The 25,799-nt window shown below is 44.7% G+C and overlaps 1 protein-coding gene across 4 annotated transcripts in view; it reads right to left on the minus strand.

The window, feature by feature from the left end:
• The window catches only part of RHOT1 (ras homolog family member T1), a 394,200-nt gene that overhangs the window by 172,340 nt on the left and 196,061 nt on the right, over positions 1-25,799 (minus strand). For all 4 annotated transcript variants that reach the window (XM_069199969.1, XM_069199971.1, XM_069199970.1 and 1 more), the window contains exons 11-13: positions 21,325-21,445; positions 3,947-4,031; positions 261-406 (exon numbers count right to left, since the gene is read on the minus strand). In XM_069199969.1, the coding sequence (XP_069056070.1) occupies positions 261-406; positions 3,947-4,031; positions 21,325-21,445 (352 nt within the window). The remainder of the gene's footprint in view (positions 1-260; positions 407-3,946; positions 4,032-21,324; positions 21,446-25,799) is intronic.

Genomic DNA, 25,799 nt, shown 5'->3' on the forward strand with positions numbered 1-25,799 from the left:
CAGTGTATCCTTCTCTTAGCCCTGAGAACAGACATAACTGGGGCAGTGGGTGAACAAGTGGCTCTGCTCAGGCTTGTCACAGGCCCCTGAACACCTCGCACAATCACCTCATCCGATGAACCCCTACTGCAACACCGCATGCAAATGTCATGTTGGTGAACCAGACCAATCTGAATAGTAATATAAAACAATGAACGTGAAAAATTACGTAATTATTAATTTTAATATCAGAACTCCATTCAAGAAAAATGCATACTCACGTCCATTGTGAAAGAAATCCCTGGTAAGTGATCCAGCCTCTCTCATTTGTACAGACTGTATTGTTGACGTCTGGTCCCCAAGGCATATAAGGAAAAACTTTAAATAGATCTTTGAGTTCATCAGGGGACAGCGCACAATCTCTATCCTAAAATAAGAATTAAAAAACATAGCGTAAAGCTGGTTATTTTAAAGGAATGTCATACTCCTACATTCATGTACAGGCTTTGACATTAGTGCTCACAAACCATATACACTAAAAACAAAGCTCACAAGCACAAAAAAGCTGATCAAAGAGTACATTTATCACACATGAGCCAAAAGCCTAAATGGAATGCCAGATACCCATGGGAAACCATATGAAAACCCCACGCTCTTCATTAGCATTGTTCTCGGCCCAAAACAACTACCTTCTCACTTTAATTAATGGTGCAGTGTCAGCAAGTTGTTTTTTGGAAAAGTTGCATTGATTATGTGTGCATGTAATTTTGGTTGAAGAGTTTTGCCATCAAGAATATGATATTTTGTCTTCACTTTAAAAGCTACTCATAGCACCTTCTGTACAGAACACGGTAGAAAGGGTAGTTGTCAATACGTATAGCAAGTAACATTCAACATATATTAAAGTGCAATAAGAATTAAAAGAAAGACCACAGTCAACTAAAATGTAAATTATTAAAGATCTAAGTGTTACCCAAATCATTAATCTACTGGAATTCAGACAGGTTTGCTGAACTCCCAGCTACACATTAAAGACTTCCCTGGTTCATCCTGAACAATGCAGCTTAATGCTGGGGTGTAGCACCAGTCATTGTATCCGAGGGTTCCAGGTGACTGTCTCAGGCAAACAGGCTACAGCACCCATCGGCCTTACTCTTGACTGACTTTAAGAAGGCTTTAGATTTGGTTGATTGGTCCTTCTTGGATGCGGTTTTGGAGAGGGCCAGTTTGAGCACCACTTCCCCAGACTCACCAACCTTCTTTATTCTCACCCACTGGAACAAGTGCAGGTGAATTAAACACTTTCTTCTCCCTTGTTGATCCAGAGGTACACCCAGCAAGGTTGCCTGTCCCCCCCTCGCTATTGAACCCTTGGCCTGTGTAATCCATTGTGATGTGCGGATGGGTGTGTGACTCTGGGCCTGAGGAGAGTATTACATTCTATGCCGATGATGTGCTCTATTTCCTTGGTGAACCACAGTTCTCAGGTATGAGATGTTTGGAGATACTGGCACTTTACGAGAAGGCTTCAGGGTTCTGTGTCAACAGTGTTAAGTCCCTTCTTGTGCCAGTTACTGATGACTTAGCTGCCCATTTATGGAACAGCACCAACACTGTCTGTTGCCTTTCCTTCCGGTACCTTGGTGTTCATGTTTCTAGGCTTCCGGAGCTGGCATGGGCCGTTAACCTGTCTCCTTTCCTAGCTTCTATGAGGCAAGGCCTGCAGAAATGGCAGCCCATCCCGCTTCATGTGCTGGGCTCAGTGGCCCTCTTTAAAATTATGGTGTTGCCTCTGTTCTTTTATGTGTTTCAGAACTCTGCCCTTCCCAAGGCTTGGTTTCATTCTTTAGGGTCCGTGCTTCTTGTGGGCGGGTTGACACTCGCAGAGTGCCCATGGTAACTGCTGACTGACGCCATACGATGGCAGATTAGAAGCAACTGATCTCTATTGCAACTATATAGCTTCCGAGATGATAGTCCTGAATCACTGGCTCACGGGGGTGGGAGGACGGGCGAGTCTTGCTGCATAAAGGGCAGAGTTGTCTATGCTGGGCCTCGATAAGGTGAAGGATGCCCCCTATGAGGTCCCGCTTCCCTGATTCCTCTTGGAGGTTAGCAGTGTTGTGTTCTTGGCCTGGAGGGCGTTGTTGCACCTTACGGGCTGGGACTGGAGGCTGACCGAACTGACCCACATTTGGCAAGGCACTTGGCTGCATCACAGCGGTCCTGGAGGGATTCTCTCAGTGGGATAGGATCGGGATCACCCATTTGTGGGATGTCTGGGCTAGTACTCACTTGTTGTCATTTCAACAATTAAAGGACCGGTTCCAGCTTTCCCGCACCCTATTTGACAGGTACTTCGCTGCAAACATTCTGGAAACATTCCATTTGGCACACTGATCCACAAGTTGAGCTCTCCTGAGGCCAGGCTACTGGCTGGGAAGCTTGGGAAGGATGCCATCTCTCTGGTGTATCGTCCCTTGGTTGTTCATGCCCCCAACCACTGTTCTAAACTGAAACAGAACTGGGAGAGCTGGCTGGGTGAGTTGGATGAGGCAGACTAGGAGTCGGCCCGGTCGGCCCCGGGGGGAGCTATCTACATCCACACGCTTGTGTTGGTTCAACTTATCTACATGCTATATATATGACCCCTATCAGGTTGCATCAGGGTGGCAGGTTGCCCCCAGTCGGCCAGCTTTTGCTGCGCAGCTCCAAAGGACGATTTTTCTAATGTGGAGTGGTCTTGCTCTGGCTTGGCCCATTACTGGAGAGAGAGCATGAGCTCTCTCTGCTTTTGGAGAAATCCCTGCAGCCTACCTTTTGGATTGCCCTTCTGGGGTTGCTGGAGGACCTTGAAGCGTGTATTTATATGGGTGTCTTTGCTGGTTGCTAAGATGGACATAGAACAGAAATGGGCATCCCCCAATCCAGATGGAATGTGAAACCGGGGTGGACTGGTGTGCCCAACAGCAACTGCCTATGTATGTGACATTGGCTGTCTACAAAAGCACCAATAAATCTGGGGCAGGTGGCGGAGGTACTATGGACTCAACTAGGGATCTACTGAGAAGTTGTCTACATGGTGTGGGGTTATGGGTTGAAGTTGTGGCCTGGAAAAAATGTTGTGTTTGTTATGTTTACAAGAAAACAAGAAAAATGTGGTTATACTTTTATTTTTTATTTTTTTAAAGACATCAGGTTGTGCAAGTCTGTCAGACCCTGATGCCATCTTGGTACGTGGTCCCAAGGGAAAGCCACTTCAAGTATCATTGAGACCAGACATCTCATGCTGCAATAGAGGCAGTTACTGCTTCTTCAAAATGGATCTAAATCTTCTTCATGTTACTCATCGAACTCTACTGAAGTCTATTCTTTATACAGATTCTTTACCTGTTGAAATAATCCAAGGTACGGCAGAGGAGAGGTAGAAGTGTCTGAGCTGAGTTACTTACCTGAAATTCCTGCTCCCCCCTTTCTCCACCCCATGGCATTTTTGTTGGTTTTCAGCTATACCATAGGTTTTCAATCACTTCGTTCCATAGTAGCAGTTGTTAAAATGTACTGGGTGATTTGCACTAGTTTCGCGGTGGCAAACCTGCACCTGGTGTACATCTTCGAAGACTCTGCCAAGGGGCTCTGAAAAACGTGCATGGCACACATGCATTTCAGGGGATTCTATGGAAGCTTCTGAAGAATTGAGGCAACAATTCCAAACTCAACTACTGCATCATCCTCCGCATCCTGATGATAAATGGCAATAAAGGCCATTCACTGGTTCAGCAAGGACTAAAATACAGCTCTTTATCCATAGGCCCAAACTATTCACCTATCACATGAAAACATGGAGGTAGGTCTACGGTCAGTTATAAGATTGTTCAAAATTAATTTGCATTTCTCCCTCATATTCAGTGGTGCTATTGTGAGTTTAAAAAAAAAAAGGGAAAAAAACAGCTGCTGAAGGGCCTACCTGATCGTGCTTGTCGAAAATACTTTGCAGAAATAAATAAGCATGGTGATTAAGTTCAGTTGTGCAGTCTGGTGGAATTTTTAACCTGGTAATAAAATAGAAGAGTGATAGGTAAAATACATTCCCATCCACACGTTAATATTCTGAGAAGCAATTCAACCAAATAACTGATGAATGATTAGGTTATATTTTCCAACACACAAGCTATGGCTCGCGCAATAACCTCCAGTTTTATTTTGCAGCAAGAAGATAACAGTAAAAATACTAACATAATATCACATTGTAGAACGTGCTGCTGAAAAGGAAGCTTCTACATCACACAGTATGGAATGGACGAGTACACAAATACACAATGTCTTTTTCTAAATGAGACATTTCAAGTTCTCCAGGTCTCATGGTACTTGTCGTATGATTTTTAAACCGATTTCCACCTTATATTTCCGAGGGTTCAACTACTTTATTAAAAATAAAAACTACTGTACCTTTCCTTTCACTTGGTTTTACTTTTGGTTTTACCTACAGCCTTTCTTGTTTAAAAATAAACTTAAATAATAATAAAACAATTAAACTGACAAAAACAACAGTTGAAGATTATATCAGAGTGGAATATTACATGTAAAATGAGCAATACATTCAAAGGGGACTGTTATATTTAGTGGTCCACATTTGAATGATTAACCAAGCAAAGTTTAAAAGGAAAATCACAATGGTGAGGAGACAAAACTAGTCGTTGAGATGGGAGTCCCCGGTACCTTAAAAAAGCAATGTAATAATAGGCAATAGACCATAAAGGCCCTAGGCCTTTTAGGTTAGTAATATAGCATAGTAATTATTTAAAAAAGGACTAAACTTAAGTCATAACCAATCAGGTTGCATCACTGTGTAGAACACTCCTGTGAGAAATTCCTTCCCTCAGATTTTTGAGCATGAGTGAGAACAGATGAATATTGTAGGAAGTTGGCTCTGTATGTGCTATTTCAAAGTAAGGAATAGCATGCACAGAGTCCAAGGGTTCCCCTTAGAGGTAAAATAGTGGTAAAAATAGATAATACTAATGCTCTATTTTGTGGTAGTGTGGTCGAGCAGTAGGCTTATCCAAGGAGTAGTGTTAAGCATTTGTTGTACATACACATAGACAATAAATGAGGTACACACACTCAGAGACAAATCCAGCCAATAGGTGTTTATATAGAAAATTATCTTTTCTTAGTTTATTTTAAGAACCACAGGTTCAAATTCTACATGTAATCTCTCATTCGAAAGGTATTGCAGGTAAGTACTTTAGGAACTTCAAATCATCAAAATTGCATGTATACTTTTCAAGTTATTCACAAATAGCTGTTTTAAAAGTGGACACAGTGCAATTTTCACAGTTCCTATGGGAGGTAAGTATTTGTTAGGTTAACCAGGTAAGTAAGACACTTACAGGGCTTAGTTCTTGGTCCAAGGTAGCCCACCGTTGGGGATTCAGAGCAACCCCAAAGTCACCACACCAACAGCTCAGGGCCGGTCAGGTGCAGAGTTCAAAGTGGTGCCCAAAACACATAGGCTAGAATGGAGAGAAGGGGGTGCCCCGGTTCCGGTCTGCTTGCAGGTAAGTACCCGCGTCTTCGGAGGGCAGACCAGGGGGGTTTTGTAGGGCACCGGGGGGGACACAAGTCCACACAGAAATTTCACCCTCAGCAGCGCGGGGGCGGCCGGGTGCAGTGTAGAAACAAGCGTCGGGTTTGTAATGGAAGTCAATGGGAGATCTAGGGATCTCTTCAGCGCTGCAGGCAGGCAAGGGGGGGGTTCCTCGGGGAAACCTCCACTTGGTCAAGGGAGAGGGACTCCTGGGGGTCACTCCTCCAGTGAAAGTCCGGTCCTTCAGGTCCTGGGGGCTGCGGGTGCAGGGTCTCTCCCAGGTGTCGGGACTTAGGATTCAAAGAGTCGCGGTCAGGGGAAGCCTCGGGATTCCCTCTGCAGGCGGCGCTGTGGGGGCTCAGGGGGGACAGGTTTTTGTACTCACAGTCTTAGAGTAGTCCTGGGGTCCCTCCTGAGGTGTTGGATCGCCACCAGCCGAGTCGGGGTCGCCGGGTGCAGTGTTGCAAGTCTCACGCTTCTTGCGGGGAGCTTGCAGGGTTCTTTAAAGCTGCTGGAAACAAAGTTGCAGCTTTTCTTGGAGCAGGTCCGCTGTCCTCGGGAGTTTCTTGTCTTTTCGAAGCAGGGGCAGTCCTCAGAGGATGTCGAGGTCGCTGGTCCCTTTGGAAGGCGTCGCTGGAGCAGGATCTTTGGAAGGCAGGAGACAGGCCGGTGAGTTTCTGGAGCCAAGGCAGTTGTCGTCTTCTGGTCTTCCTCTGCAGGGGTTTTCAGCTAGGCAGTCCTTCTTCTTGTAGTTGCAGGAATCTAATTTTCTAGGGTTCAGGGTAGCCCTTAAATACTAAATTTAAGGGCGTGTTTAGGTCTGGGGGGTTAGTAGCCAATGGCTACTAGCCCTGAGGGTGGGTACACCCTCTTTGTGCCTCCTCCCAAGGGGAGGAGGCCACAATCCTAACCCTATTGGGGGAATCCTCCATCTGCAAGATGGAGGATTTCTAAAAGTCAGAGTCACCTCAGCTCAGGACACCTTAGGGGCTGTCCTGACTGGCCAGTGACTCCTCCTTGTTGCTTTCTTTGTTCCCTCCAGCCTTGCCGCCAAAAGTGGGGGCCGTGGCCGGAGGGGGCGGGCAACTCCACTAAGCTGGAGTGCCCTGCTGGGCTGTGACAAAGGGGTGAGCCTTTGAGGCTCACCGCCAGGTGTCACAGCTCCTGCCTGGGGGAGGTGTTAGCATCTCCACCCAGTGCAGGCTTTGTTACTGGCCTCAGAGTGACAAAGGCACTCTCCCCATGGGGCCAGCAACATGTCTCTAGTGTGGCAGGCTGCTGGAACCAGTCAGCCTACACAGCTAGTTGGTTAAGTTTCAGGGGGCACCTCTAAGGTGCCCTCTGTGGTGTATTTTACAATAAAATGTACACTGGCATCAGTGTGCATTTATTGTGCTGAGAAGTTTGATACCAAACTTCCCAGTTTTCAGTGTAGCCATTATGGTGCTGTGGAGTTCGTGTTTGACAGACTCCCAGACCATATACTCTTATGGCTACCCTGCACTTACAATGTCTAAGGTTTTGTTTAGACACTGTAGGGGTACCATGCTCATGCACTGGTACCCTCACCTATGGTATAGTGCACCCTGCCTTAGGGCTGTAAGGCCTGCTAGAGGGGTGTCTTACCTATACTGCATAGGCAGTGAGAGGCTGGCATGGCACCCTGAGGGGAGTGCCAGGTCTACTTACTCATTTTGTCCTCACTAGCACACACAAGCTGGCAAGCAGTGTGTCTGTGCTGAGTGAGAGGTCTCCAGGGTGGCATAAGACATGCTGCAGCCCTTAGAGACCTTCCTTGGCATCAGGGCCCTTGGTACTAGAAGTACCAGTTACAAGGGACTTATCTGAATGCCAGGGTGTGCCAATTGTGGATACAATGGTACATTTTAGGTGAAGGAACACTGGTGCTGGGGCCTGGTTAGCAGGGTCCCAGCACACTTCTCAGTCAAGTCAGCATCAGTATCAGGCAAAAAGTGGGGGGTAACTGCAACAGGGAGCCATTTCTTTACACAAGTCCCCCCCAGCCCACAGGCCAGGAGACTCAGCCCAAGCTGGGAGTCTTCCTAGTCTGTCAGGCGAGGAAGAGTAGGAGAAATAGGCTGGTTAGTTGCAGGGCCTACTCTGCCTTACATCCTTCTGTTCAGGTCATTCCCTTTGGGGAACTGACCCACTTCCACAGTGATAGGACCTAGTCTGAATTGCCTCTTGTCTGCCTCTTCAATGTCTCCACCCATTCTTTCTATTTTGGTCTTAGAGGTATCCACCTCTGCTAACCTTATCTTGGCCAGGGTTACCCCTAGCTTACCCAGAGAGGTTACCCAGAGCTGGAGTAACCCCACCATGACCAATAGGGTCAGGGGGCCTAACTTGCTATTTGGCATGGGGTCAGACCACCATGCTAAGGACAGTGCAGCCATAAAGGCTAACACCCAGCAGAGGCCACTGACAGCTGTCAGTGCCCAGAACCACACCTTTAGCTCCTCACCTAAAAGGGAAGGGGCTAAGTTACAGGCTTCTTTGGGTTCAGGTTGCCTGTCTGCTGTATTAGAGTGGGGGGTTACCACATCTTGTAGTAAACACCCTTCTTCCACTCTTTCTTCTGTTAGCTGAGGAGCCACCCACTCAGGTTTAACAGTTGCCTGACTAGCCAGGACTTCTTGTGGGTCAGGTTGGACTTTATCAGGGCCATTTTTGGAGTTCTCCCCTACTGGAGCAAAATCTCCTTGGCTTGCTGTAACCTTGGCTAAAGGTTGTCCACCCTTCCTACTCCGTTTTCTTTTCTTCTTCTTCTGGGGCCTGCGTGCATTTACTGCAGAGGCAGGACTTCCAGAATCCTTGGGAGAGGACTGGCACTGGACCAGTTTCTCTCTTGGGCTCTGACTAACCTCTGGGTAGTCATTTCCAAGGAGACAATCAAGGGGGAGGTCTGTACTGACTACTACCCTTCTCCAGCTAAGAGTGCCACCCACTTCTATGGGCACTAAAGCCACAGGCCTCTTAGTGACCCTGTCTAGGCTAACTCTTACCCTGGCAGTCTCACCTGGGATGTACTGGTTTGAGAGCACCAGCCTGTCATGCACAATAGTGTGACTGGCACAAGTGTCTCTCAGGGCAGTGGTTGGGATTCCATTCACCAGTAGGTGGTGGAAGTGTCTACTTCCCTCTGGAATCTCCAACTCACCTGTTGGGCCCTGTTTCCAGTTGAAGGCTAGGAAGACCTCCTCATCTGAGGAGTCATCTCCCATGGCTACACTGGTTACCCCAGGAATTTTGTTCTGGGGTTTGTTTTTGGGACAAGAAGCGTCCTTGGTGTGGTGCCCAGACTGTTTACAGTTGTGGCACCATGCCTTAGTGGCATCCCAGTCCTTACCCTGGTACCCACCTTTGTTTTGGGTTGTGTCCTGGGGCCCACCCACCTGTTCTGGTTTTTGGGGGCCTACAGAGGACTCTTTTTCTTTGTTTCTAGTGTTACCCACTTTCTCCTGGGGAGTTTTTGTAACCCCTTTCTTTTGGTCACCCCCAGTGGAAGTTTTGGTTACCCTAGTCTTGACCCAGTGGTCTGCCTTCTTTCCCAATTCTTGGGGAGAAATTGGACCTAGGTCTACCAGATACTGATGCAACTTTTCATTGAAGCAGTTACTTAAAATGTGTTCTTTCATAAACAAATTATAAAGCCCAACATAGTCACACACTTCATTTCCAGTTAACCAACCATCTAGTGTTTTTACTGAGTAGTCTACAAAATCAACCCAGGTCTGGCTCGAGGATTTTTGAGCCCCCCTGAATCTAATTCTATACTCCTCAGTGGAGAATCCAAAGCCCTCAATCAGGGTACCCTTCATGAGGTCATAGGACTCTGCATCTTTTCCAGAGAGTGTGAGGAGTCTATCCCTACACTTTCCAGTGAACATTTCCCAAAGGAGAGCACCCCAGTGAGATCTGTTCACTTTTCTGGTTACACAAGCCCTCTCAAAAGCTGTGAACCATTTGGTGATGTCATCACCATCTTCATATTTTGTTACAATCCCTTTGGGGATTTTTAGGATGTCAGGAGAATCTCTGACCCTATTTAAGTTGCTGCCACCATTGATGGGACCTAGGCCCATCTCTTTTCTTTCCCTTTCTATGGCTAGGAGCTGCTTTTCCAAAGCCAATCTTTTGGCCATCCTGGCTAACTGGATGTCCTCTTCACTGGGGCTATCCTCAGTGATTTCAGAGGTGTTGGTCTCTCCTGTGAGGGAACCAGCATCTCTGACTATTATTTTAGGAGTCAGGGTTTGAGGGACCCTGTTCTCCCTAGATAGGACTGGTAGGGGGGAATTTTCCTCCAAGTCACTATCCTCTTCCTCTGAGTTGCCACCCTCAGAGGGGTTGGCCTTTTCAAACTCTGCCAAAAGCTCCTGGAGCTGTATTTTGGTAGGTTTGGGGCCCATTGTTATTTTCTTTATTTTACAGAGTGACCTTAGCTCCCTCATCTTAAGATGGAGGTAAGGTGTGGTGTCGAGTTCCACCACAGTCACATCTGTGCTAGACATTTTGCTTCTAAAAGTTGGAATACTTTTTAAGAATCTACAACTAGTTCTAGGTTCTAATTCAAACTTTTACAAACTTTTAAACTCTAAAAGAAATGCTAAACAGGATCTAACACAAGGCCCTAGCAGGTCCTTTAAGAATTTAGAAAACTTTTCAAATTGCAAAAATCAATTTCTAATGACAATTTTGGAATTTGTCGTGTGATCAGGTATTGGCTGAGTAGTCCAGCAAATGCAAAGTCTTGTACCCCACCGCTGATCCACCAATGTAGGAAGTTGGCTCAGTATGTGCTATTTCAAAGTAAGGAATAGCATGCACAGAGTCCAAGGGTTCCCCTTAGAGGTAAAATAGTGGTAAAAATAGATAATACTAATGCTCTATTTTGTGGTAGTGTGGTCGAGCAGTAGGCTTATCCAAGGAGTAGTGTTAAGCATTTGTTGTACATACACATAGACAATAAATGAGGTACACACACTCAGAGACAAATCCAGCCAATAGGTGTTTATATAGAAAATTATCTTTTCTTAGTTTATTTTAAGAACCACAGGTTCAAATTCTACATGTAATCTCTCATTCGAAAGGTATTGCAGGTAAGTACTTTAGGAACTTCAAATCATCAAAATTGCATGTATACTTTTCAAGTTATTCACAAATAGCTGTTTTAAAAGTGGACACAGTGCAATTTTCACAGTTCCTATGGGAGGTAAGTATTTGTTAGGTTAACCAGGTAAGTAAGACACTTACAGGGCTTAGTTCTTGGTCCAAGGTAGCCCACCGTTGGGGGTTCAGAGCAACCCCAAAGTCACCACACCAACAGCTCAGGGCCGGTCAGGTGCAGAGTTCAAAGTGGTGCCCAAAACACATAGGCTAGAATGGAGAGAAGGGGGTGCCCCGGTTCCGGTCTGCTTGCAGGTAAGTACCCGCGTCTTCGGAGGGCAGACCAGGGGGGTTTTGTAGGGCACCGGGGGGGACACAAGTCCACACAGAAATTTCACCCTCAGCAGCGCGGGGGCGGCCGGGTGCAGTGTAGAAACAAGCGTCGGGTTTGTAATGGAAGTCAATGGGAGATCTAGGGATCTCTTCAGCGCTGCAGGCAGGCAAGGGGGGGGTTCCTCGGGGAAACCTCCACTTGGTCAAGGGAGAGGGACTCCTGGGGGTCACTCCTCCAGTGAAAGTCCGGTCCTTCAGGTCCTGGGGGCTGCGGGTGCAGGGTCTCTCCCAGGTGTCGGGACTTAGGATTCAAAGAGTCGCGGTCAGGGGAAGCCTCGGGATTCCCTCTGCAGGCGGCGCTGTGGGGGCTCAGGGGGGACAGGTTTTTGTACTCACAGTCTTAGAGTAGTCCTGGGGTCCCTCCTGAGGTGTTGGATCGCCACCAGCCGAGTCGGGGTCGCCGGGTGCAGTGTTGCAAGTCTCACGCTTCTTGTGGGGAGCTTGCAGGGTTCTTTAAAGCTGCTGGAAACAAAGTTGCAGCTTTTCTTGGAGCAGGTCCGCTGTCCTCGGGAGTTTCTTGTCTTTTCGAAGCAGGGGCAGTCCTCAGAGGATGTCGAGGTCGCTGGTCCCTTTGGAAGGCGTCGCTGGAGCAGGATCTTTGGAAGGCAGGAGACAGGCCGGTGAGTTTCTGGAGCCAAGGCAGTTGTCGTCTTCTGGTCTTCCTCTGCAGGGGTTTTCAGCTAGGCAGTCCTTCTTCTTGTAGTTGCAGGAATCTAATTTTCTAGGGTTCAGGGTAGCCCTTAAATACTAAATTTAAGGGCGTGTTTAGGTCTGGGGGGTTAGTAGCCAATGGCTACTAGCCCTGAGGGTGGGTACACCCTCTTTGTGCCTCTTCCCAAGGGGAGGAGGCCACAATCCTAACCCTATTGGGGGAATCCTCCATCTGCAAGATGGAGGATTTCTAAAAGTCAGAGTCACCTCAGCTCAGGACACCTTAGGGGCTGTCCTGACTGGCCAGTGACTCCTCCTTGTTGCTTTCTTTGTTCCCTCCAGCCTTGCCGCCAAAAGTGGGGGCCGTGGCCGGAGGGGGCGGGCAACTCCACTAAGCTGGAGTGCCCTGCTGGGCTGTGACAAAGGGGTGAGCCTTTGAGGCTCACCGCCAGGTGTCACAGCTCCTGCCTGGGGGAGGTGTTAGCATCTCCACCCAGTGCAGGCTTTGTTACTGGCCTCAGAGTGACAAAGGCACTCTCCCCATGGGGCCAGCAACATGTCTCTAGTGTGGCAGGCTGCTGGAACCAGTCAGCCTACACAGCTAGTTGGTTAAGTTTCAGGGGGCACCTCTAAGGTGCCCTCTGTGGTGTATTTTACAATAAAATGTACACTGGCATCAGTGTGCATTTATTGTGCTGAGAAGTTTGATACCAAACTTCCCAGTTTTCAGTGTAGCCATTATGGTGCTGTGGAGTTCGTGTTTGACAGACTCCCAGACCATATACTCTTATGGCTACCCTGCACTTACAATGTCTAAGGTTTTGTTTAGACACTGTAGGGGTACCATGCTCATGCACTGGTACCCTCACCTATGGTATAGTGCACCCTGCCTTAGGGCTGTAAGGCCTGCTAGAGGGGTGTCTTACCTATACTGCATAGGCAGTGAGAGGCTGGCATGGCACCCTGAGGGGAGTGCCAGGTCTACTTACTCATTTTGTCCTCACTAGCACACACAAGCTGGCAAGCAGTGTGTCTGTGCTGAGTGAGAGGTCTCCAGGGTGGCATAAGACATGCTGCAGCCCTTAGAGACCTTCCTTGGCATCAGGGCCCTTGGTACTAGAAGTACCAGTTACAAGGGACTTATCTGAATGCCAGGGTGTGCCAATTGTGGATACAATGGTACATTTTAGGTGAAGGAACACTGGTGCTGGGGCCTGGTTAGCAGGGTCCCAGCACACTTCTCAGTCAAGTCAGCATCAGTATCAGGCAAAAAGTGGGGGGTAACTGCAACAGGGAGCCATTTCTTTACAAATATGTATTGAGAGACTGAAAGTGAGCTTCCCAGGAGAGGAGGATGGGTCCCTTTGAATCTATGAAAGATACCAATACTGGAGAACTACAGTTACAGGTAAGTAACTTATTTTCCTACTCCAGAATTTGAACTTTTATAGATTCACACGGGTTCACACGTCTGGATCAGACTAAACAGCCGTAAAAAGCACATTTTCCTTTAAATGGAACACATCTCCATTGAGGACTACAAAGTATACATATACATTTATATAGCAAGTAAAATGTGTTTAACAGTTAAAAGGATGGTGGGATTAAAGGGACTGCTCACCTTCACTGCAAAAGATGCTGTAACACCGCTTGTCCCACTGCTGCATCATTGAGAACTGCAGAGGTGTGTCTATTTTTCCAGGTCACTGCTCAGCAGATATGTCAGTGAAACACCAGCGAACAATGTCACATAAGTAGACAGACACTTATCGTCGAGTGACCATGCATCTTTGTGCTTAAAGGTCTGCCAGCCTCCTGGTGACAGTATTGAATGGTGCTGGATATCCATCTAGAGATGCTTTGTTTTGATAGAGGAAAACCTTTTCTCGGGGAGCTGTAGGCTACAAAGAGTTTTTTTGAATAGCATCTTTTCACATCTAAAGAGTGTAATGCTCGTTCAGCTGACATTTGAGGCTCTGGAAAAACAACTTAAGAACCACATGTTCATTGAGGTGAAAGTCCGATGGGACTTAAGAAATGAATTTAGGGTTTGTGCGTAGAATAACCCTATTGTCCCTGAACTGGAGGAAAGATTCCTGGATGGTGAAAGCCTGAATTTCACTGATTCTTCTTACCAGGGTTAAAGGCAGGAGGAGAGCTACCTTCTAAGAGAGAAATTTGATATCTTCATTATGGATGGGCTTGAATAGATCGCTTAATAACTGTGAAAGTACAGTGTTAAGCTACCAAAGTAGAGTAGGAGGCCTCACCAGCAGGAATGTTCTGAATAATCCTTTGAGGAATTGCTTAATGAATCTAGTAGACAATAGTGATGGTGCTTTGTACAATCACCTAAAGAGGGAAATAGCTGCTAGGTGGACTTTAATGGAGGAGTGAGCCAGACCCGATTTAGCAAGGTGTAGAAGGCATGTTAGAATCTCTTCTCATGAAGAGGAAGTGGGATGTATTTTAGCTCTCTGGCACCATATGCAAAATCTTTTCCACTTGAGGCAATATGTTTTATTAGTACTGACTGCCCGGGCTCTGGCTAGTATGTCCCTGCAGTGCGGTAGAATGTTTAGATGCCCAAATTCATGGAATTCAGAAGCCAGGCTGATAATCAAAGTGACTTGGGGTGTGGCTGCAGAACTTGCTCATAGCTCAGATCGGTGTTAGCCGAATGTGATGCTCCTGTGAGAGGATGAGTAGTTCCATGAACCAATGTTGGCGTGGCCATGTTGGAGCTATGAGAATTATCTTGCATGGTTCGACCTTTATTTTCCTAAGGAGTTTTGGAAGGAGAGGAATCAAAGAAAAGGCATAGGCAAAGATTCCGTACTATGCGATTAAAAATACATTCCCCCACAGTCCCAGCAGAGGATGCCAGCTTGCCTAGAACCAGCATTTCTGGCTCTAGGGTGTGGTGAAGAGACCCAGGTTTGGTTTGCCCCGCTGGTGAAAAAGGTGGTCCAGAATTTGTTGATCTTGTTTCCACTCGTAGCAAGGTGTTTCAGTCTGCTCAGGGTGTCTGCTATAGCGTTCTGGTTCCCAGGTACATGTTCTGCACATAGAAGCACTCTGTTACTGATGAACCATTCTCAGGTCTGTTGAGATTCCTGGGATAGCAGGTGAGATCTTGTGTCCCCCTGCTTGTTGATGCAGCACATCATGGTTGTATTGTCCGTATGAATGAGAACTGCAGAATTCTGTATTCTGGGAAAGAAAGCTTGCAAAGCTAGATGTACAGCCTTAAGTTTGAGTAGATCGATGTGATGTGGAAGTGCCGGAGAAAGGGTGGCCTTTTGCCGCTCACCTGCAGATCCTGGAGGTAAGCTCCCACCACTCTCGGGAAGCATTGGTGGTCATGACTAAAAGTGAAGGTTGAATTAAAAAAGGGCAGACTTACTGACAAATGTGCCTGTTGGTCCACCAGTTTATGGCTTTGACCATTGCTGGAGTGACCTGGATGAGATTATCGAAGGAACCTGTAAGCTTGTATCTACTGAATGTTTAATTCCTCTTGGCGCCGACACATTCATAGACAACAGTATGGAACTAGATCGATGCTGGATGACATCATTCCCAGTAGGGATTTGTAGCGGCGAATGGAAAGTGACTTTTGTTTTTTCTACCAATTTTGCTAAAGTCATCAGTTTTTGTTGCCTCTGTTGTGGGGTATGCTCTGTTGAGCGTCATGTCTAGCGTGACTCCAGGAATGTTTTCTACTGTGATGGTTGAAGAACTAACATCCCTTGATTCAGTGTGAGGCACGGCTTGCTGAATAGATTCATGCACGACATTGTGGACGTCTGTGCAGCCAGGTTGTAAAGAGCCTTGACCAACCAGTTGCCGAGATAGGGCACACAATGTTTGTACTAACTGAAGATGGCTGCTACAGGTGCTAAGCACTTTTTAAAAATGCGAGGGGAGGATTTGAGGCCCAAGGTGAGCACCAGCTACTGTGAATCTTACATTTGTTTCCATGTTTTAGACAGATAAAGATATGAAAATATGTGTCCTGAAGATCGAGGGGAGACATGTAATCTCCTTTGTTCAGGAGCTGCATCATATATCTTGTATTGTTAACCATGCAGAACTGTTTCTTGAGATATTTGTTTAGGTTTCTTTAACCCAGAATCAGTCGCCATTGCTTTGACTTCTTGCCAATCAAGAAGACACAGGAACAGAAACCTTTTCCTCTCTGGGAAGGAGGAAGTCTCTCAATAGTTATTTTCTGGGCATCGTTTTGACCTCCAACTTGAGAAGTTATATATATTTCTTTATGGAGGCGTCGGAGGAGATGCCTGGATGAATTCCAATGAATGGCCAAATTGAACCAGGTCTAAGACTCATTGGTCAGTTGTTATTTTATTCCAGTGATGCAAATGATTGGTTATTCTCCCTGCTATGCAGGATGGAAATCAGTGGGGAGTAGCCAATGTCTCTAGGAAGTCATTGATGGCAGTTAGTATCTTTCACTTGCCATGCTAATTTTCCCCTTAGTATGGGTCTATTGTAGGCCACTGACGCTGGCTGTTGCTGCTGGAATTGGGGGTCGAAATTGTTGATTAGCTCTGGAGCACGTGGGATAGCAGTACTGCTGGTAGCCTCCTCTATAAGATGGTTGTAGTCTCCCTCAAGCGGCCCGAAAGAGCAGATTTTTATATTGTGAGGTCCCCAATGCCTTGGCCATGTGCGGATCTGTTTTTATGGCCTGGAGAGCATCATCGATGTGTTTGCTGAAAAGGGCTTCACCATCATAAGGCAGATCTAAGATTTTGGCCTGGACCTCTTCCCTGAAGGAGGTAGCTTTGAGCCATCCCTGACGTCTTAATACTGCTGCCCCAGTTAGCTGTCTGAATCCAGTTGTGGCAATGTCCATGACACAATCAATAATTTCCGATGATGTGCGCTCACCCACCATAAAACTTTCTTAGCTTCACCCTTTATGTCTTCTGGAAGATTGTCCAAGTAGGGGGCAATATCAAGCCACATTTGCTGAGCGTATCATCCAAGCACAGCCAGGGTGCTTGTTGCTCTTACCGTAAGCGCTGACATGGATGAAAAGAGATTTCCAATATTATCAAGGCACCTAGCTTCTTTGTCTGAAGGCGCTGATATTGGTGTTGAAGGTATTCTAGACCTGCATTGTGTCGCATGTGAAATTATGGAGTCCAGTTTGGGATGTCTTGTGAGGCATGCTGGTGCGTCCACTGGGGCTTTTCATTTTTTATCGCAACGTGGTAACACTGTGGCAACTAAAGCTGGATTTCGCACAACTTTAAGGTCCTCATCCCAGATGCAATCAATAACAGGCATGGCCCTAACACTTTTCCAAAAAGGTTCCTTGAAATCAAATAATGTTGTTTCATAGGCATAGGCAGTTAGACACCGTCTTGCTGCTCTTTCTAAGAGATTGTGAAAACCTCCTATGTCCTCCAGAAGGGAATCCACAGGGGGTGGCATCGGAGATGATGGTATTGGTAACAAATTATCATCCAATTCATCATGAGCTTTGCAGAGTTCATCTTCTTCCCTTTCCTCCTCCGGTGAGGTGGGATCTTGGTAGCTGAACCACCTGTGGAGTGCGATCTGCCACTGGAACTGTAGGCAACAGCTGCAGAGCTTCTGGAGTTGACAGGTGTTCAGGTATTGAACATGCCAGTGTAGAGATATGTCTAGCAGAAGACTACATTGGAGAAAAACATCTTCTGTAATCTGATAAAATGAACTGTAAGTCCAAAACTAATGATGATGGAAGACTTTCCACCTATTCCTGATTTTATTGGTGGTATTGTTCTGGGGAGCATAAAATTCTTGCTCGGAATATACACCCTCATCATATTCACCCTCCTGACATTTAACATGAAGTTCAGATGGGCTGTGTGTCACTCCAAAGGGACCTTCGTCCTCAGAGTCCTCTTCATCTAGTAGATGAGAGGGTAGCAATGATGACATCTTACTTGGTGATGTGTGAGCAGGCGTGAGGATCTTTAACTTTTCATGTTTTAATATAGTTTTTGTCCCACGTCGTCGAGGTTTGTCAACAATGATGTAGTAGTGGCTGCTGTGAGTGATGAGGATGATCTTGATTTTGCCATCAACAGCAGAGATGTAGACTGGAGTGTCATTGTTGACGGGAGTATCATTGAAGTTGTAGTCTTTTTTTTGCGTCAACGGCAGGGGAATATGAGAGGTTGATGATGAGGTCGACGAGGAAGAGGCTGCCGTAGACAGGGGGGTGATGGTACACGTGGTGGATGCCGTCGACAATGCTGTAACTGCTTTAGTCATCGATAATTTTCTCCTCAACTGTGAGGTCATCGACAATCTGTCCATCGAGGGAGCAGAGGAAGGTTTCTTGAATGTATGTTGAACCTGAGTCAGAGGTGTTGAAGGCTCAGAGACCGATTTTTGAGGACTTCTTAAGGAGGAAATTGAGTCCTTTGTCTCCTTTCACCCCTGAGGAAAGATCACTCTTATGTGGTGACTTGGATGGACTGCGGTGCCTGTGAGAGGCATGAGAGGTCTTTGACAACTTGTTTGGTGGTTCATGAGAGGAATGAGAACCAGTAATATCTCTCTCTCTTTAGTGACCTTTTTGAGGACGAAGAAGAGGAATCCTCGCTGTCATAACCAGAAACAGGTTTTTTTCTTGACTGATGCTTTTGGAGCCATAATAGCAGTCGCCCCTCACGATCTTTCAATGTTTTAGTAGAGAAAGTGCAACATACCTTGCAGTCCTTTGTCTTATGCGATTGATAAAGGCAATGTATACAGTCCTGATGAGGGTCATCAGAGTGAAGCCTCTTCTTTCCGCAAGTACCACAGTGTCTAAAGAGCCCCTTCTTTGGTGTGTCTGACATGTCCAAAGTCAGTTTGAAACACCCAAGTAAAAGATATACTAGGAAGTGTGAAATGTATCTGTAAATTTCTGAAGAGATATACCTGTCAAAAGTTTCTGAAACAAGTTTGGAACAGGTACAACAAAGCAGAGCTCAGTGGAGACTCGGTCACACAACGTGCAGTAGAAAATCTGAGGGACTGGAGCTTCTCATAGGAGTGTTCTACAGGGTAGTTCAAGGTGATTGTCTAAGACTTAAGTTTAGTCCTTTTTAAATAATGACTAAGAAAGGTTACTAAACTAAAAGGCCTAGGACCTTTATGATCTATGCCAGAGGCCTCCAACCTTTTCTGTAGCAAGAGATACTTCTAATCAGTGAAAATAATCGTGAGCTACCAAAGGGTGAACAACTTGCGCATTATTAACAGATACCCCCACTTCCTTGACTTTAAGCCTAATGTTCACAGAGCTAGATGCTATGGTTTGAACAAAATACTTTGACTAGAGGCACAATGACAGAGCTGGCACATGTGTCAGTGAGAGAGTGGTCTTTGGGGACGTATGAACATGTGTGCATATGAATGGGATATATGTGTAAGGGTAACTGAGAGCTGGTGTCATATGTACTTGTGGTACAGGGCATACCTTTTGCATATGTGGCACAGTTACAAGTATAACACAAACATATAACCATGTTTTTAAATGGGAGAAATTTAAAGTGCAAACATTTTTCAGAATGTGGAACATTTTTCTGCTCTTTAAATTTCTCCCATTTAAAAAAATGATAGTATTTTCAGTTATAAATAATTCAACAGTGTTCTAATCGTTACTGGAAGCTCGAGGCCTGCTGTTTGTAAATGCAACACTTTGAAAAATAATTTGAGAACATTCAAATGAAAAGTGAACTTAATTATAAGGTAACTTTTTTTTTTTTACTTTTTCCCATTTAAAAGCATTCAGAAACATTATTTTGCTCTCAGTTCCAATACTGAGTTGACAAGGACTTTTTTAAGAGTTAAATACCTTATTGCTTCAATTCTTCACCTCTGTGCCCAGGGTCATAAATCTGACTCCAGCACCGCTCCTTATCAGGCCCTGCTATCTGCAGCCTGGTAATATTAATGTAAAATAAACACAGCCTTCCCTTAACTTTAAAAGGAAAAATGTGACCTTGTGCTTATTTAAAAATGAACTCCAGGCTGTGAGCTACTCTGAAAGGGTCTGGGAGCTACTAGTAGCTTGCGATCGACTGGTTGGAGACACCTGGTCTATACCTATCATTACATTGCTTTTTTAAGATGTCGGGGACTCCAATCTCAACGACGGGGAATGATTCAAGCATGTGGATCTATGAAAGTTTCAAATATTGGAGTACATTACTGTTATACATTAAACAATGTTTACTCAAGTATAACCATTTTAGAGTAGAGGATATGGCAATACAATGTTCAACTACCACGGCTCAGTGAAAGAACAACTGAAATATCTTGCTTATAGAAGTGGAAAACCCCAAATCACAAGTTCAACCAGCTGGCTACTATGCAGTCCCAGCCAGGCTGAATCTCACTGATCCAACTACTCCATGTTCAAGTCTTGGTTCACAACTACCCTGATAAGGAGGAAATGAGGGTAACTGCAAATAGAGAGAATACGAAGCATAAACAAGTGCTTGAGAGCTAGCAACTAGTAGAATTCTTGTGAAAGGACATAGCAACAACCAGCCTATATTACTCAGAAACTAAACAAAAGGCAACTACAAGCATCGTCATACAGAGGGGTCCAGATCCAAAGAACACCTTCTTCACTTTATAACATGTATGAACCAGACAAACCAGGGATTGATGAGCACACTAAACAATCAAATAGCACATTATAATGAGGATTTCCTGATTTACCTGCCTTTCAGGAAGTAGAGAGGTCATGCACATCTGCAAATAATACACCTGCTTTATGTAGTCATGATGACACACGGCATGACACTTTTACACCCCCACCGTTTTAGCCTATAAAGAGTTTCTGCAGCCACCTACATCGCACAGACCAATGACTTTGACAATCTGATACTCTCCATGGAAATTATATTCTTCCCAAATGACATCACTTAACGGTCTATAAGAACGACCAGACCACACATGCAGACCCCAATGTACGGTCTAGTGTTCCTAACATAAGTGGCATTTCACACAAACCACTCAATGAAAAGACCTGTTGCTTTTTTACAGCTCTTCGTTTATGGTCAATATCACTGTAAACTTGAGGTCTGTGGAACATATTTTACAAGAGGCCGCACAGATTCTGATACAGTTTTTGTAACCTAATTTGCTAAATCATAACTTGCCACTCAGCATCCCATGCCAGTAGATCATCAAATATGAAGGAATATCCTGGATAAAAATGTCCAACCACATGAACTACACCCCAAACAAAATGTCTGTCAAATATACTACCATATCTGTACATAAACACTAAATCTGCTTATGGCGTTAGCAAACAAAAACATCAGTGTTTACAAGGAAATGAAAAATATGACTTTGCATATGAAGTAATACAAGTCTGGCTCGGCAAATGTATGCATGAGGAGACAACGCACATCACTGGTAAAAACCAATTCTTAGGCAATGATGAAGATGATTAAATAACATATTGGAAGTAGTGTATAATATAGCAGCACATGGTGAGTCATAGTTGACATTCAAAGAAGAGAATTCAAAAAAACAAATATTTATGTGCCACATACGAAGGAAAGAGGTAATCAGGTGTCAGCTCCAAATCATCATCATATCCAAACCGGCGTAATACTGTCCAAGTGGTTTCATGTCTTCCTCTTTGGATGAACAGAGTATGCAGAAAAAGGAATCCTGAAGAATATAAAAATAAAGAGATTTAAATGCTTCAACATGGCCAATAAACTGTCATATTGCTCAGAAGGTATGGAGATGTTTTAAAAAAAAGAGAATTTTCAACTTCAGGCATTGGGACCTGATGGTATAGTGAATCTAGTGGACGTATGGATGGGTTTGGAAATCAAATAATTTGAACAACTTGCTGGGGAATTTCATCTGCACCTCACACACTTCTTTTATTACTTACAACAGTCATGCCCTCGAGTCACATAATAGGGGCTTGTCTGAAGCTCCAGAATTCAGGCAGCTGGAGCCCAATTTAACAATGGAATCAATTCTCAGCAAAAGCATCTTGAGGATGAATAAGTCCCTGGTCATCAACTATCCTGACCAGCTGGGTAAGATGAGTAGCAGTATCTCGGCAAGCTGGAGGTCTCAGAGTGGTAGGAGAGAAAGGACAGTTTGCTTGCTGCCACTTTCCCCCTGCCTCAGGCTAATCCAATGCAATTACTTTCACAGGTCCTATTATAACACTGAGATGCTATGGAAGATATGTAGAGCTCCTCACCCTTACTATCTCAAGTATACAATTGGAATAGGAACCTATTACCACAACATCTGGGAGTGTCCCACGAGTCACATTTTTTGTAGACAAGTTCACAGTAAGTTGCGCGAGGTATTCAGGTTATTGCTTCCCCTTTCCCCCAGCCTCAGGCTCATCCAATGCAATTACTTTCACAGTTCCCACTAAGACACTGAGAGGCTATGGAAGATAGGAAGAGCTCCACCCCAAATTTTCCTTATTTGACGATACATTAATTTAGGAGTGAAACGTTACTCTAGGAGTTCAAATAATTAACTCTAAAGGAGCAAACTGAGTGTTGACATGAGAAGTACAATGATAAAACCACACTCTTTGTCTTTGGTGTTTTCAATCACTAGGTAAAATGTTTTGACGGAACCATTCATACGGGCAGCGTATAGCCTTGTTGTCTTTTTGTCAATGATTCTTATCTTTAAAAAATATTACATTTTGAATGACGTCAAATAAACTCCATTATTAGTAGAAAAGGGCTTAGTGTCTCCCGCTTTATGGAAATGTCTAGTTAGGAATTCTAGTTGTAGGCTGTAGAACATACTTTAATTCTACCCACCTAGCAAATAGTCAATAAGCACAAACACCTATTGCTTGGACACACGTGCAGTTTCATATGATCCTCAAAAACTCCATTAGTTACTGTTGTCATGGCTTATATTCAAGCATAACTCTTTGGAGAGGAGTAGAATATTATATTATTTCTAAAGACTTATGTGACCTCCCACACACATCATAAGCTCTGACAAAAGTAACAACTAACGCCACAAAAAAAAATATGTTTGACACTTTATGGACGTTTCACCTAAATGGCTAAACATAACAATTGTTTTTGTGATGGGAAAAGCCTGCACACCTCACTTGCCCCTCATGACAACTGACCCTTCCAAAACACCTGTATGTCAATGGTAAGCATACTTTATTTGGTCCACCTTTCACTGAAAAATTCAGCTGGAGTTGGGGCTGAAAAAGCAATCAATCGCAAGGAAGGGGCATTACCTCAAAACCTGGCAGAAACTGAAGACATCAGCAATAAATCCTTTAAAAAAAAGCCTATTGTTAGAAACATCAAGGAATTGAAGCACCCCAGCCTGGTTATACCCGATCACTATGGGACCCAAGTGTCTCTTCTGCAGTCTTAAATAAAAAGTAAATTAACTACTCAATGAGGAAGCTCTCAGTACCTGAAGATAAGGCTGCGCTGGTGAAAAGATCCCACGGATGGATGATACAAAATGGCTACAAATCTTTTAAGCCACAGCACTGTTTGATCGTGGGTTGGGCTGTACACTTAAGGAGGACATTTTTGGGGTTCAGTTTGATCACCTACCTGCCCCTCCCACACTTTGCCCTGGCTATGGCCTGAAGCTCAAAATGTCTGTTGTATATGTGGGTTGCACCTATTCTGTATCTGTCCCAAATTCCAAACTGAAAGGAAATACCTAAAGAGCGCTCTTCAACAATTGGGGCAATTCAATCGTATAGACATGCTGTTATTGTCTGCTTCAACTCAGCACCCATGTTTGCAAACTACTAATTTACTAAATTGTTAATAAAAGTGGGCCAAAAGCTCCAGGCATCAGAAGCAGATCCTACCACCGGATTGTCTTATTGTGTTTTCTCGTAATTGTGTCTTAAACCCAATAAAATGTTGTCAATTTTAAATTGACCATTTGTCTTGTCATTGGACAAGACCGCTTCATTGTCAACAGTATATCAATCATGGAAAAATTGTTCTTTCTTTTTTTTCAAATATATTGTTCCCATCAGTAAGAGCATCAGATTTTTGTAGGCCATGTGATAGTATCTTATCACAAAGTTAGATTCATATGATTTAGACAAAATATACATCAGTTTCTTCCTGCACCACTGCTGTAGAGTATTGCTTGCGATCAGTTCTTATGTACAAGGATTTAGAAGTTGTTTTTAAAGTGTTATTTGCCTAAGCATATAGCAGTGCTTCCTGTAATGGTAAATTATCTATGTTCAGTACTTAAAGCTTTTGAAACATAAGGTATGGTTTAATCGTTATCTAATCCCCTCTGGGTGAGGACAGCTCAAAGTATGGCACTACTAGCATCTACCAGAACCATAAACCTATCCGAAGTGGAAAATTGACAAAGACGGGGAGCTTTAAGAATGGTACTTTTCAAGATTTCATGCTCTTTCCAGGTGTCACTATAACAAGTGCTAAGGGGGGCAAAAGACATGGGAACACTTTACCAAATCTGGAATAAGCATTACATAATACCAAGTATGACCTTAACTGATCTGGTTTGGGGTATGGAAATCAGTTCTACAGGCTTTTAACATATTTTGCAGAAGTGCAGTTTCCTTTGTTGAGATTGTGTGAATTGTGTATGAAACTATGTGAATATGAGGAGGGTCTGAAAGGAATGGAGGGCAGAACCTTGCAGGACTATCTGAAGCGCGCACCTGTCAGATGTGATGCTCTGCAACCCAGGTGGGGACACTGGCACACAAGTGCAGAAAAGCAAAGGGAGCATGCTGTAGCCCTGCTTTATGTGAAGCTCTCCAGGGATGAGTTTGCCTCATCCCTGAAGAGACAAGTACCACCAAATGACATGTCCATTAGTGACATCCGATATTCACGAGAGAAGCCTGTGAGTCTCACCTAACCCTGGTGCTTAAGCATCATAAGGAAAATGTCACTTACCCAGTGTACATCTGTTTGTGGCATTAGTCGCTGCAGATTCAAATGCTGTGCATAGTCCGCCCTCTGGTGTTGGGTCGGAGTGTTACAAGTTGTTTTTCTTCGAAGAAGTCTTTTCGAGTCACGAGACCGAGGGACTCCTCCTCCTTTACTTCCATTGCGCATGGGCGTCGACTCCATCTTAGATTGTTTTCCCCGCAGAGGGTGAGGTAGGAGTTGTGTATGTCAGTAATAGTGCCCATGCAATGGAATGAATAAGTATGTACAAAATAAAGTTTAAGTAATATATTTACAAATGTACAGATGTTTGAGACTACTTCCCAACGGCTACCGGCTCCCGGGGAGGCGGGTGGGCGCATGTGAATCTGCAGCGACTAATGCCACGAACAGATGTACACTGGGTAAGTGACATTTTCCGTTCGGTGGCATGTGTAGCTGCAGATACACATGCTGTGCATAGACTAATAAGCAGTTATCTCCCCAAAAGCGGTGGCTCAGCCTGTAGGAGTGGAAGTAGTTTGAAATAAAGTTCTTAGTACGGCTTGACCTACTGTGGCTTGTTGTGCGGCTAGCACGTCTACACAGTAGTGCTTAGTAAATGTGTGAGGAGTAGACCATGTGGCTGCCTTACATATTTCGTTCATTGGAATATTTCCTAGGAAGGCCATGGTAGCGCCTTTCTTTCTGGTTGAGTGTGCCCTTGGTGTAATGGGTAACTCTCTCTTTGCTTTAAGGTAGCAGGTTTGGATACACTTAACTATCCATCTGGCTATACCCTGTTTTGATATTGGGTTTCCTGTATGAGGTTTTTGAAATGCAATAAACAGTTGTTTTGTTTTCCTAATTAGTCTTGTTCTGTCAATGTAGTACATTAGTGCTCTTCTGATGTCTAATGTATGTAGTGCCCTTTCAGCTACTGAGTCTGGCTGTGGAAAGAACACTGGTAGTTCTACTGTTTGATTTAAGTGGAACGGTGAAATAACTTTTGGTAAAAATTTTGGATTGGTTCTTAGAACTACCTTATTTTTATGTATCTGAATAAAAGGTTCCTGTATAGTAAACGCCTGAATTTCGCTTACTCTTCTTAGAGATGTAATGGC

The sequence above is a fragment of the Pleurodeles waltl genome, chromosome 7 (assembly GCF_031143425.1).
Source record: "Pleurodeles waltl isolate 20211129_DDA chromosome 7, aPleWal1.hap1.20221129, whole genome shotgun sequence".
Lineage (NCBI taxonomy): Eukaryota > Metazoa > Chordata > Amphibia > Caudata > Salamandridae > Pleurodeles > Pleurodeles waltl.